The sequence below is a fragment of the Pan troglodytes genome, chromosome 17 (assembly GCF_028858775.2).
Source record: "Pan troglodytes isolate AG18354 chromosome 17, NHGRI_mPanTro3-v2.0_pri, whole genome shotgun sequence".
Taxonomy (NCBI): Eukaryota; Metazoa; Chordata; class Mammalia; order Primates; family Hominidae; genus Pan; species Pan troglodytes.
Window position 1 is genome coordinate 67,621,323 of NC_072415.2, and position 13,707 is coordinate 67,635,029.

General features: G+C 41.6%; 1 protein-coding gene across 9 annotated transcripts in view; it reads right to left on the minus strand.

The window, feature by feature from the left end:
- FECH (ferrochelatase) overlaps positions 1 to 13,707 on the minus strand; it is a 37,729-nt gene that overhangs the window by 7,037 nt on the left and 16,985 nt on the right. For all 9 annotated transcript variants that reach the window (XM_054671667.2, XM_054671666.2, XM_016933201.4 and 6 more), the window contains 3 exon segments: positions 10,089 to 10,223; positions 6,517 to 6,623; positions 2,788 to 2,886 (listed from right to left, as the gene is read on the minus strand). In XM_054671667.2, coding sequence (XP_054527642.1) covers positions 2,788 to 2,886; positions 6,517 to 6,623; positions 10,089 to 10,223 — 341 coding nt within the window.

The following is a 13,707-nucleotide window of genomic DNA, read 5'->3' on the forward strand; positions in this document are numbered from 1 at the left end:
AAAGAGAAAAATAGTAATTTTAGGATGGATCAACACAGCAGACACACCCTTAAACAAGTGACCAGGGATCACATCACCAGTAGAAAAGCACACTGGCATCACAGACCCCTGGGTGTGATGCACAGAGCAGGGCCCCGCACCCCTGTGGGTTCTTGCCAATGATGCATCACTGCAACCTAATCATGAGAAAACTTCAGACAAACCCAGATGGAGGGACGCACCACAAAACAACTACATCCTAAAAATGACTCCTCAAAAATATCAACGTGTGGTGGGGCGTGGTGCCTCACACCTACAATCTCAGCGCTTTGGGAGCCTGAGGTGGGTGGATCACCTGGGCCCAGGAGGTCGAGACCAGACTGGGCAACATGGTGAAACCCTGTCTCTTCAAAAAATACAAATATTAGCCGGGTGTGGTGGTGTGCACCTGTAATCCCAGTCACTCGGGAGGCTGAGGTGAGAGGCTCACCCAAGTCTGGTAGGTCGAGGCTGCAGTGAGTCGTGACTGCACCACAGCACACCAGCCTGAGTGACAGAGTGAGACCCTGTCTCAAAAAAAAAAAAAAAAAAAAAATCAAGCTGCTGAAAGACAAGCCAAGTATCAGGACTGTCACAGATTGGAGGATACTGAGGAAACCCCACAGCCACACACAGTGTGGGACCCTGGACTGGGTCCTGGGAGAGAAAAAGGACATTTTTGGAAACACAAGTGGCACCCACATAAAGCCTGGAGTGCAGTTAATAGTATTGTACCAGCGCTGGTTTCTCAGCATTGGTAACTGTACAGTGGTTGTGTAAGATGTTAACACTGGGAGAGGCTGAGTAGAGGGTATATGTACTCTTTTAACTCTGTACTCTTTTAATCAGTTTTCTGTAAGTCTAAAAATTTCTTCAAAATAAAGCTTAAAAAGTTGTCAGAAGGGAACGCAGGGGAAGAGAAGAGTGTGCTAGATCAGTGTTCTTTCTCAACTCTCCAATGTCCTCCCCATACCTGACTTATCCTTATGACACTGTGGCATTTCCCGGTCCCACAAGGACGCTCCAGCAGCCAAACCTGGAAGCAGCGTGCTCCGTCCCCAGGTGAAAGAATAAGGAAGCGAGGCCAGGGTCAGAGGAGGCAAGGCAGCACCGGAATCCCCACATACAAAAATGGGTTTCAGCCAGGCACGGTGGCTCATGCCTGTGATCCCAGCACTTTGGGAGGCCAAGGTGAGTGGCTCACTTGAGGTTGAGACCAACCTGGGCAACATGGGGAAACCCCGTCTCTACTAAAAATACAAAAAATTAGCCAGGCGTGGTTGCGTGTGCCTGTGGTCCCAGGTACTCAAGAGGCTGTGGCAGGAGAATCGCTTGAACCCAGGAGGTGGAGGCTACGGTGAGCTGTGATCGCATCACTGCACTCCAGCCTGGGCAACAGAGCGAGACCCGTCTCAAAAAAAAAAGCAAAGCAAATGTGTTTGCTCCAGGCTGGTTCAAGGGCCTCCCTTCTGGCATCTCAGGCGAGGTCTCACCTTACATAGGATGAAGTGGCAGGAGGATGGACATGTGAAAAGGATTGCATGACACCAGAAAAGGAAAAGCAACCCCATTAAAATAGGCAGGCTTCCAGAAGAGAGGAATTTATCTTCAGAGCTTCCTACCGCCCACACGAGGCCCAGCAGAGACGGAGTGGAAAATCTGCAGAGGCTTGGCCCTAGTAGCCACCAGGGGGCGGTAAGGCCCAGTTACAAGAGTGGCCCAGACGCTGAGGCTGACTCCATTCCCGACATTGTTAAAACCTCAATCACCCCTGTGAAGATGTAATTATCCACCTCTCCGGGTTGGAAAGCACTGGTTTTAGGATACAATGCTAGTTCTGAGCAGATGAAACTGGTTGCTTATTCCAAGCACTTCTATATATCATACAGTACACTAGCTTGATCATTCTTGTTTCCAACAATACAACAGCTATGGCACAGATTGTAGCATCTGGATGAATAGCCTAGTGTAATATGATGAACTAAGGAACAGCCAGATCCCAACTTGATCTTCTATATTCACTTGCAAAAATGTGGTCCTGAGTCTTAGCAAACTGCAATGGCTGCCTAACAAGTCCTGAGGACAAAAGCATGGGATTGAGAGCGCTTGTCTGAATGGAGACCCTCCCACTCAACACACAGAAACATCAAGCTGAGCTCTGCCGACAGGGCAGGCAAAAGCAGCCTTCTCTTAACTGTCCCACTTATTAGAAAGTCTTATATATATCTTCAAGTTATCATTTTAAAAAAAAGAGGAGCTGGGTGTGGTGGCTCACACCTGAATTCCAATACTTTGGGAGGCCTGGGCGGGTGGACCACCTAAGGTCAGGAGTTTGAGACCAGCCTGGCCAACATGGTGAAACCCAGTCTCTACTAAAAATATAAAAAATTAGCCAGGCATGGTGGTGGGTGCCTGTAATCCCAGCTACTTGGGAGGCTGAGGCAAGAGAATTGCTTGAGCCCATGAGGCGGAGGTTGCAGTGAGCTGAGACTGCACCACTGCACTCCAGCCTGGGTGACACAGCAAGACTCTGTTTCAAAAAAAAAAAAAAAAGAAAAGAGGAAAAGATCTATTTACAACATTATAATTTGAATTCATTGTTACGAGGTTTTAAGAAGTGAGGCTAGTTAGCACCAAGTCTGAGATTTGAGAATTCATTCTTGCACTGGGCTTAGGACATAATGGAAGCTGGACCCATTTTACACATTTAGAAAATGAAATCACCCAATCCTCTATCACTAGGTCATCCAAGAAAATGTTCTTACTTACAGACATCGGCAGTGAGTGAGCAGAAAACAGAATGACCACCTCGCTTCTCTTCTCAAGTGGAAAATGGTCCAGTTCCTTTAGAATATGATCTGCAAAGCACTGAGTGAGTAACAAGAAAGGAGGATAAAGAGGAAGGGAAGAAAGAAATGGAAGGAAAAAGAAATAATTTTAAAATGAAGCCTCCACCAAAAATCTCAGAGCAACCCTCAAAAATCCGAACTCTCCTTTTTAAAAAATTGCAAACAGTCCAGCCTCTCAGCATTGGTTTATCATCAAAATGGATCATAACAGTTTCAGGGGCCTAGGGAATTTGCTGGGAAACTTCTAAAGCTCGCTAATGGCTCACTGCAAATGCGCACTGTGGATCTGCTTCCCCTCGGGAAGGACAGGGCACACTTCCAGATGGAAAGGAAACACAGATGGGAAGGAGAAGTTGTTTTAAGACCTCTCATTTGCTCCGTTAGCAGGAAAACAGCTTACAGGGTCTTTCTAAAGCCTCCTTAGTTTGGCTTTCAGGCATACCACATTAAATACATTAGTCAGGAATAGTAGGGAAATAAGAAAATACTGCTCTATTTTTATAACAGTTTCTTCTGAGCCTCATATCCCCATCAAGTCAATTTTTATAAAAGCCTTCACAACAACAGATGACAGGTGATACACACCCATTAAATTCACAGAGCGGGGAAAGATGTGGTAAACTTAGGGGCCCATTCAGTCACATCTGTGGAACTTGGGAAAGAACATGGTTCCTGCCTCCCCCTCCAAATCTCTGTCCACCAGACCAGGGAGCTCCCTTCGTCTAGCCGGCACTTTGATTCACGTCAATAGGTGCTGAAATACCAGAACTGAAGGGGCTTTCTTTCATCTTATACTTTAATCATTCTCTGTCATTTAGCTTATAAAAAATGCTACAAAAGACACAAATGGGTCAACTGACAAAATCAGAATATGAATGTAAATAAAAAGTTTAAATACTGATGTTAAATTTACTGAAGTTGAATGTTGTATTGTGGTTATGTAAGAGAATATTCCTGATTTTAGAAAACACACTTAAGTGTTTAGGTGTAGAGGATGGTGATATATGCATAACTTATTCTCAAATGGGTCAGAAAAAGAAATCATGTTTATACAAACACAGACACACACACATACATACACACACACGGGGCGTGTAAATGATAAAGCAAGTGGTATATACATGTTAATAACACATCAATAGGCCAGACGCAGTGGCTCACGCCAGTAATCCCAGCACTTTGGGAGGCCAAGGTGGGAGGATTGCTGGAGCCCAGAAGTTCAAGACTAGCCTGAGCAACATGGAAAGACCTAATCTCCACAAAATTTTTAAAAATTAGCAGGGTGTGATGGCACCTGCCTGTGGTCCCAGCTACTCAGCAGGCTGAGGCGGGAGGATCACCTGGGCCCAGAAGGTTAAGCCTGCAGTGAGCTATGATCATTCCACTCAACTCCAGCCTGGGCAACAGAGTGAAACCCTGCCTCAAAATAATAATAATAATACAGTAATATAGGTAAAAGAGTAGATGAGAGTTCCTTATACTATTCTTAATCTTGTAACTTTTCTGCATATCTAAAATTATTTCTAAATTGTCCTTTGTAACTTTTTAAAAATTATAAAGGACAATTTATCAGAAACATGTAAATCTGCACTTGTTGGTATTTTGATATATCAGTGGTCAGTGAAAACTATGGGATAAGCAAACTATTCCCTAATAAATATTGAGATATTATTAATCTTTCCAGAACTCTCAAAATTTGGTAAATAAATATCCTAAGGCATAAAATGGTACCTAAAGTTAAGTTCCCTTTTCAGAATTTATAATGTAAATTCTCAGCAAATGTGATAGGATTAGATACAAATGAAACCAATATTTTCTGGTCTTTGCAGTGTTTGGAAACTAAGGATGCTCAGAAAGGATTATTTTTGGACCTCAGCCTAGATAAGGAGGCCCACTGCAAGGTTTATACAGGAGCCTAGAAGATAAATTTGCTCCAATTAACCCAACAGCTAAATAAATACCAATATTAGAGAAAACAGTAATAAAATGACTATTTGGAGCAATTACTACCTATGCCAAGTAGAAATGTGGATTCAAAACAGAATTTGTAGTTTTAAACTATATTTTTCATTTTAGTTTAGGGTTTTGTTTTCTGGTTTCCAAAAATGTCATATCGTATCCAAAGCCTAGTGTTTTTCTTTTCTCAGCTTGCAAAGCTGCAAGTAAAAACACAAATCATATGGCTTGCAACAGCCTCTAAGCCATCTTCAAAACTGAGGCGCCATGGGCAAGGAGAAGTGCTATTTAAATCACCTAAAACCCATCTGCGGTATTTTCTACTCCCAACCTCTCTGCAGAATGAAAGAGGCACCGAGCCTCTCAGAGCCTTCAATCACACCATCTAGGAGAGCAGATAAATGCCTCTAAAATTCCCTTTCATTTTATGAACAGAGACTTCCTCAGTTAAGAGACCTTTCCATCGTTTTGCTTCCCTCCTTTTCAAAGGGCTGAATTTTAATGCAAATCTAATTACTCACTTGATCAGGGCAGGCAGATGCTGTGCAGATCCCTCCATTCCCTGCTACCACATGTCAATGCTGATCTGAAACCCCCCTCCTTTCCAATCGCAGGCCTCCCAAAGCAAAACCCAGGCTGCTGGTGCTTCAGGCAGTACTGGCTGGACCCAGCAACACAGCCGTCAGTGGTGCACACAGAGACCACAACTACACCCACCCCTAAGGGTAAGCTCCTTCTTTTCAGTTTTTACTTAAAATTGGATTTCAACCCAAGTGTTAACCCTTTACATGCCTAAGGAACACTGCTCTGGGGAGAGCTGGCCTGATTTCAATGATGTCTAGCACCATCTAGTGGTCACAGATTTAAATGACACCAGGCTTCTAAAGAAGTTGTTAGTAGGGTTTTTTGCCGGGAGTCAGAAAACGTTCAAGGAGTGAAAAATAAAATGGATCAAATCTAAATGACTTAATATTTCCCCTACCTAAAATAACTCAAAAGCAGAAACTTCTACTAGCAGAACAAAATTATATTTGCATAATTTAGGGCAATATTTTACCAACTGCCCTCTCATATTTGACAGGCAGAAAAGAATATGGTAACATCAGTTCAAAGCTATTAACTTTAGAACTGTAATTTTAACTTATTCTCCTAAAATCAAGCATCTGTTAATAAAAATATTATAAATGTAAACTGCATAGAAGAAATATGAAATTTCTTTTAATATGTGAAACTTTCTCAATCGAAATGTTCAATTTATTTTCATGTCTCAGAACATGTAGATATATTACTTTTACATTATTAAAATCGCTTGACATTTTAAAGGATTTAGAAAGTAGAAAATTTAATTCATTGGTCAGTCACTCAACCTACAAATGTAAGTTAGCTGAAACACCATGCACAATCTTTAATGCTCTTCTGGTCATAGGAAACACAAAACTCAAAATATCGTTTTGTTATGGTTTGGGACTAATAGCATTAATCCGAAGAAAGAAGAGTCTAGTCATTTTAATCTTTAAATGTATTTTCTCTTTTCATAATAAATCAAGAATATAATACTTTTATTTAATCCCAAACACACAATTTAAGCAAGGGAACGGTAAGGCTCAGAAGGACATCCACAAACCCAGAAGGGATGAGAAGCTGATTCACACTAGATGCTGGGGTGACAGGCAGCTGGCAAGCACTGGCTTACCTGGATGAGGAGGTGATGTGTGGGCCACCTGTCAATAGTGCTCCACTTCATCGTGGGCTTCTGTCCCACTTGATTATAGTATCTGTAAATGGCATTTAAGCTGCTGCCTGAAATATACAGAGGCCACTTAGTAGATGCACTTTGATTATGGTGAAAATAAAAAACAGACTCGTAAAGGTAGTATATATAAGTTCAAAGCCAGTAACTGCTTCTACACTGAATCAGTCTAATTACAATCGTTTCAATACTCTAAAATGCATATAGATTTAACTACCCTGCAAATGAAGATCCCTAAAAAGCAATCAATTTCAATGGACTTTCAAAGATTATTGATGTCAGTTCTAGTGAAAAACAAGATGGCTGTAGAGTTATGAAATATAAGCAGTCATATTTACAGGGACCAAGTCTTACAATTCAAAGTATGTCAGCCAGGCACGGTGGCTCACGCCTGTAATCCCAGCACTTTGGGAGGCCAAGGCTGGTGGATCACCTGAGGTTGGGAGTTTGACACCAGCCTGACCAACATGGATAAACCCTATCTCTACTAAAAAATACAAAATTAGCCAGGCATGGTGGTGCACCTGTAATCCCAGCTACTCGGGAGGCTGAGGTAGGAGAATCGCTTGAACCCAGGAGGTGGAGGTTATGGTGAGCCGAGATCGTGCCATTGCACTCCAGCCTAGGCAACAAGAGCGAAACTCCGTCACAAAAAAAAAAAAAAAAAAAAGTATGTTATTTTTTTTCCAGTTACAAAGGTTATCAATCCCATTATAGGAAATGTATGCGATGGGGAAGAAAGGAAAAAAGAAACTGACCATTATCCCAGCATGCTAATTACAGTCATTGCTTTACTCTAATATGGTTCTTTTTTCTTTATAGATGTTTTGTTTTACAAAGTTGTAATTTTTAATACATATGCAATTCTGCATGCTGAGTATTTTGAGCATCTTTACTTAATATTATGAAATAAATATTTTCCATGTTACGATAAAAGCTTTGTAACTATTGTTTGTTTGTGAGATGGAGTTTTGCTCTTGTTGCCCAGGCTGGAGTGCAGTGGCGCGATCTCAGCTTACCGCAACCTCCAACTCTTGGGTTCAAGTGATTCTCCTGCCTCAGCCTCCCAAGTAGCTGGGATTACAGGTATATGCCACTACGCCTGGCTAATTTTTTACTTTTAGTAGAGACAGGGTTTCTCCATGTTGGTCAGGCTGGTCTCAAACTCCCAGCCTCAGGTGATCTGCCTGCCTGGGCCTCCCAAAGTGCTGGGATTACAGGGGTGAGCTACCGCGCCCAGCATAACTATTGTTATTAATGGCCTCATGATAAGGAGAGAAAATTATTGAGGTTTCTGTGAGTTCTCATTCCCTAGAATAAGCTAAATGGACACCAAATCCTTATAAGTAATCTAATAAACTTATATTTCTAAGAGAGAGATGGAAATCACGAAAACTCAAAGCCTAAAGGAAGGCAGATGGTGTCAACCCAATGTAACTTTTTCCTGTCTAGGGGAGTTAGCATTGGGGTCACACCTGAATCCTATGAAACCAAGTCTAACACACAGCCTCTTCCTCAGTCTTAACATAGGGCAAGTCCCAAAACATTTCCATGCTTTCCATCACCGATCCACTGGGCTCTCTAACTATAAGAACTATTAGTTAGGTTTCCAATTGAAAATGTTAGTCAGGAGAGAGCATATTTTAAATCACATATACTCTCAGACTAAGACTCAACTTCCAAAAAGATAAACAGGTTCAATTTTGGTGAGTAGAATACAGTGAATCAGAAGAATTCAAAGGGACTCCATTCAAGGTTCAAAAACAATCTCTCCAGAAATCAAAAAGTTGTCACCACCATATTCACATTACAGACCGCACTTCACAGGTGGATATCATTTTCATATGTGCAAGGGGGCATCTGGAAGCTACATTAGCTCTTTCAGGTTGTGTGGAAACATTCAACAAACAACCCAAAGAAGTCATTAAGAAGGAGAAAATGTGACCGAGAAATGTGTTTGTGATAAAGACACACACTGGCTCTGCCACAAGAGTGCATGTCTAAAAGATACAACAGATAAACAGCATTTGAGTGGCCTCGAAGAATTAACGTACTTCCCAAAGCCTTCCACAACTGGGATAGACGGATGTACCTGTCCTTACATGAGATACATTCAAGAAAAACTAAGCATACACTGAAGTTTTGCATACACTGTCACTTGGTAGAGCCAGCCCTGAAATAAAAACCATAGTCAATCTTCTGTCATGTAAATAACAATCTTCTTAATTTATCTAATTGTGAGAGCAGCCATTTACATATTGAGGTATATTTCTTAAAACAAGGCAAAAGTAGAGCTTAAAAATTCATAAAATCTGACTCCTTCTCCAGTAACATGTGACCAGACATTTTGAAGTTGTAGTGGTGCATTTCCAAAAGAAAAATAATAATTCAGGCTGAGTGCGGTGGCTCACGCCTGTAATCCCAGTGCTTTAGGAGGCTGAGGCGGGTGGATCATTTGCGGCCAGGATTTTGAGACCAGCCTGGCCAACGTGGTGAAACCCCATCTCTACCAAAAATACACAAATTAGCCGAGCGTGGTGGCACATGCCTGTAATCCCAGCTACTGAGGAGGCTGAGGCAGGAGAATCACTTGAACCCGGGAGATGGAGGTTGCAATGACAGAGCGAGATACCATCTCAGAAAAAAAAAAAAAAAAGAAAGAAATGATAATTCAAACTCTTGAGGGTATCTGAGAACTCAGGCATTTTAATGGGTTCTCTGAACAAATATTTAAGGCAAATAACAAGCTTTGACTTTTTCCAATAGCCTTTTGATTCTCCTTATGGTTATAGAAGTGATAAACATTAATATCCAAAAGCAATTTGGGACTAAGAATGTGCTGACTTCAATCCTTGCAATGGAATGCAAACAAATGTATCTGTGGGTGACAGTAGCAGCTTTGCCTACAATGAATGATACAGAGATTGCCAAACACCGATTATTCCCCAGCTCCAGTTAAATATATAGAAAACAACAAGCAGTAACATTTTCCAAAATCAAGAAAACAGAAAATTCTGCAAAGGGAACCTCAAACTGGGCTTTAGTTTTACCAGCAACCAACTCATAACTGAAGCAAAACAACGACAACAGCAACAAAATATCAGTATTTCCCATGTTGTATGGGCATCTTTGCTTTCAAAATGCAAACAGTTACAATCTTTGCTACATCAGTAAGAAAATCTGGGTAGCCATAAAAAGGTTTATCACACAAACCTAGAAAGAGCCTTAAGGTTCATTACTGATCCATTACACAATGGCATTAAAGCACTGAACACTTACAGCCACTGCCTACCACCCACACCATTTGTAATTACCAGCCAAGTGGCCAATAATTCAAGGGACAGATGGACCATGAGATTTCAAATGGACTGACCTGAACTCTCGTGTTTAAAGAAGACAGGTTGAATTTGCCATTCAAATTGCAAATAATTCATCCTTCCCTTCAGTACTTAGACTCCTTGGTTATTTTTGCCAGCACCGTATCTACCTTTCCACTGTCAGAGAGATGCCCTTACCTGTGGTGGAGCAGCTGTACTGTGGATACTGTGTGAAAGCAATAGCCCTTTCTAGGCCATCTCTCTCCATCTCTTCAATTGCTTCTTCTGTTAAAGGATGGACGTACCGAAATCCAATATAGTATTTGTGAGGGGCTATTAGGAAGCACATGTGGAAAGGAGAAAGTGTTAATCCTTATATAGATTCCTCAGAGTCAACAAACATAATGCAATGCCCAGAACAAAGAACAGTTCATGTAATTTCCTATGGCACTGACGGTGAAGGCAAGTTTAGCATATTCCTTGGATCTTATCCACTCTTCAGCTGGTATGTGGACTTTTAATAATGACTTTCTAGGATCAGTACCCCACCCACACACCTTTACTGCACAGTGGTTTTTAAAACTCAAACTTCTCTTCCTAATTCTCTGTTCTTGGCTGGCATAAGAGAGCCTCAAGAGAAAGGAGGAAAAAACAACACTTATTCTAAAATATAACTTCCTCTTGCATACCAGATACTATGGTAGCCACTGGGCATTGTTTTTTTTAATCATTTAAACCTGATTTTTCAGATAAGGAAACAGAGACTCTGAAGGTTAACTGAACTACCCAAAATCATACCTTGCAGGTGGTCGAGCTGGAATTAGAGCCTGGGTCTCCCAACCCATGCTTCTCACTCCTCCCAGGCCCCCACCTCACCCTGCTCCTATTACCCAGTTCCCCGAACCCCCAGGCCACCTCGTTTATATTAAAAAATGCAAGAGCTCTTGGATACGTAAAAAAATTCATTGATAACGAATTATTAAAATGATTCTCCTCATTACACATATAAAACAGTGCTTAATTTGGAGGTGCCACATGGGACTGAAAGCCATTGTTCTTGGTACCTAAATGGCCCACGCCTGCTGTATATCCTCATGTTCTTTCCCTGTCCCTTCCCTGTCCTTTCACGAATACCCTCCTCTATCTTCTTTATCCTCCTGCATCTTCCTTTCCTGTAGTTCAAAAACATCCACACCACATAATTGCTTAAGCATGTATAAAGTCATAAAACTACAAGTTTCCTAAACTTACTTAGTCTTGTTTCCTTGCCTTTTCATAGGATTACACATAACTTACACTCAAGGATGATAGTGAGAATCACTACATGAGTGTCAGGTAATAAATAATAAGACCATGATAATGTTACTGTCCAAAGCATTAGCAGGGGCTGCAACTATGAATGTGACATAAATTGCCACAAGAAACATTTAGGTTAAAGTGAAGGAAAAGATGGGAGTTTATCTCATTTATACCTAGATATATACAAGGATGACATTCCTCCTAACTTGACCCAGAGAACTAAGAGCCAGTGGAACACATTCCCAAGGGGGAAGCAGAATGCCATTAGGCAAGAGAAGCACATGTGTGCACAGAAAGGCTGGTCGGACTCAGTATTCTCTGGTTGGGTACTGCAAAAAAGAAGAAGGAAGTAAAACTGAATCATTTTTAGCGCTCTGTCCATTTTCCGGCCCCCAATTTCATGCTGCCTTGCATGAAATGGTCACTAGCAGTTAAAACATATCAGAGAACATGATCCCATAAGCAAACTCCAAATGACTGATTGTTCAAAGAATATGCGCTTTGTGCTAAAAACCGCCAACTATTACAATACCATCAAATCCCTTGAAGCAACTCTTGGTGATTTGAGCTGAGGTTTAGCAAGCAAGTAGAAACTGCTTTCGATTCTACTTTGAAACAATACGATGATCAGAATGACATCCCCAGTGCTACAGGTCAACCGGCTTCTCGCATTTTCTTTTCACCTGTCCAGTATCCGAAGGTTACGGTCTAAATGCCTAGGGTCTGGGAGTTCCTCAAATCATGCATACTAAGAGGTAGAAAGGCTGCCCCTGCAGATAAAGACAGGGCAGGTGGCCACATTTTAAAGTGCGACAGAGTAAAATACCCTGGAAAGAACTGATAATGTTTTCTAAATGCTTTCTAAAGACAACCTGTAAACACATGTTGGAGAAAAAGCGGCAAGGTACTCTCCAACGGGGCCTATCCTGAGGAACCAACAAACAGTGTTCATGAAGGACCCGTGTCCATCAGGGTGGGTTTCACAATGCAGCTGGCTGTCCCTGGAAGGATGCAGGGATGGGAAGGAGCCTCTCCGATGTTAACCAGTGCCACATCTCGTGGGCAGATCTGGCCAGAGTGAGCCCAAAACACATCACTCACTGGCCTAGCCTACGTACCCTCAGAGCAGCTGTTCAATGAACAGTCTTCAGCAAGAACTACTAAAAGACAGAGAAACTAGATTTTTAAACAGCAAAAACTTCATTAATTTAGCATGTACAATAGTTCAAATGTCCGATTTGTACATGATTTTTTGAAAGAAAAGTTTGAAATATGTAGCAAATGCTTCTTAATTTGTATCAGATCATGAACCCTGGGCCAATGATGAATTAAAAAGCTCAAGTATATTGAACTTTTGTCATGTTAATGCCTTTCAGGATTATCTCATTTAATTTTCACAAGGATCTAGGAGTTGAGTTCTGTTACCATCCCCATTTTCTAGCTGAGGCTTAGTGAAGTAAGTAAACTGCCTGAACCAGAGCAGGGAAGCCAACACCATCAGAGAAAGGAACCCATACTCCTATCCACGCTGCATCCGGGAAAGAACAGAATTATTTCATGAGCAGCCCTTACTTATAGCTTCGCTAAAAGCAGTTACAAGCTAAACAGTTAAACTATAATTTGCAAAGCATATTTGAGATTTAGACTTTCCATCACATGATTATACTTCTCATCTATTTCCGTATCTATTCTCTACATTTCTGCAATGCAATGTAACTACATGAAACCATTTCCTGATATAACTCACTGTCTTAGTTAACTGGTCAATTCTATGAAACCAGTGCAAGTCTCAAAACGTCCGCACTGGCTACCAAGCAACAACCACTTCCCTAAAAAACGACAGCATGAAACATGTTTATCTGTTTGCAATCATCACATTTTCTGGCCTAAAGAGAATTTTTCTTAATAGAAATAAATCAATAGACATAGTTCAAAAGTAAACTTTACAACTATATAGGAAAGAAAGGATCAGAAGGGAAGAGGAATGAGAAGGAGATGAAGAGGTACCCCAGCAGCCTCACCAGAGACAGGAGGTGGCGGGAAGGATGCCCTTCTGTCTGTATTGCTTTTTCAAGTCTGACAACTCTACCAGGGCTTTAACTCCTGGGCTCAAGCAATCCTTCTGCTTCAGCCTCCCAAACTGCTGGGGTGTGCTACACCCCCATGCTCACTAGGGCTCTTTATAATGATGGGTACTACAGTAACATAAAAACAGGAAAAATGGGAACCTTTCTGCCTCCTCTTCCCACGAGAGACAGCATAGCAATTGCAAATCTGGTTCATAATAAAACCTTTTTTTTTTTGAGACAGGGTCTCACTTTGTTTCCCAGGCTGGAATGCAATGGCATGATCATGGCTCACTGCAGCTTCAACCTCCCTGGCTCAAGCGATCCTTCCACCTCAGCCTCACAAATAGCTGGGCCTACAGGCGTGTGCCACCATGTCTGACTAGTTGTTGGTGCTGTTGTTGTTGTTGTTGTGTATGAGTGTGTGTGTGTGTGTATGTAGACAGAGTTTC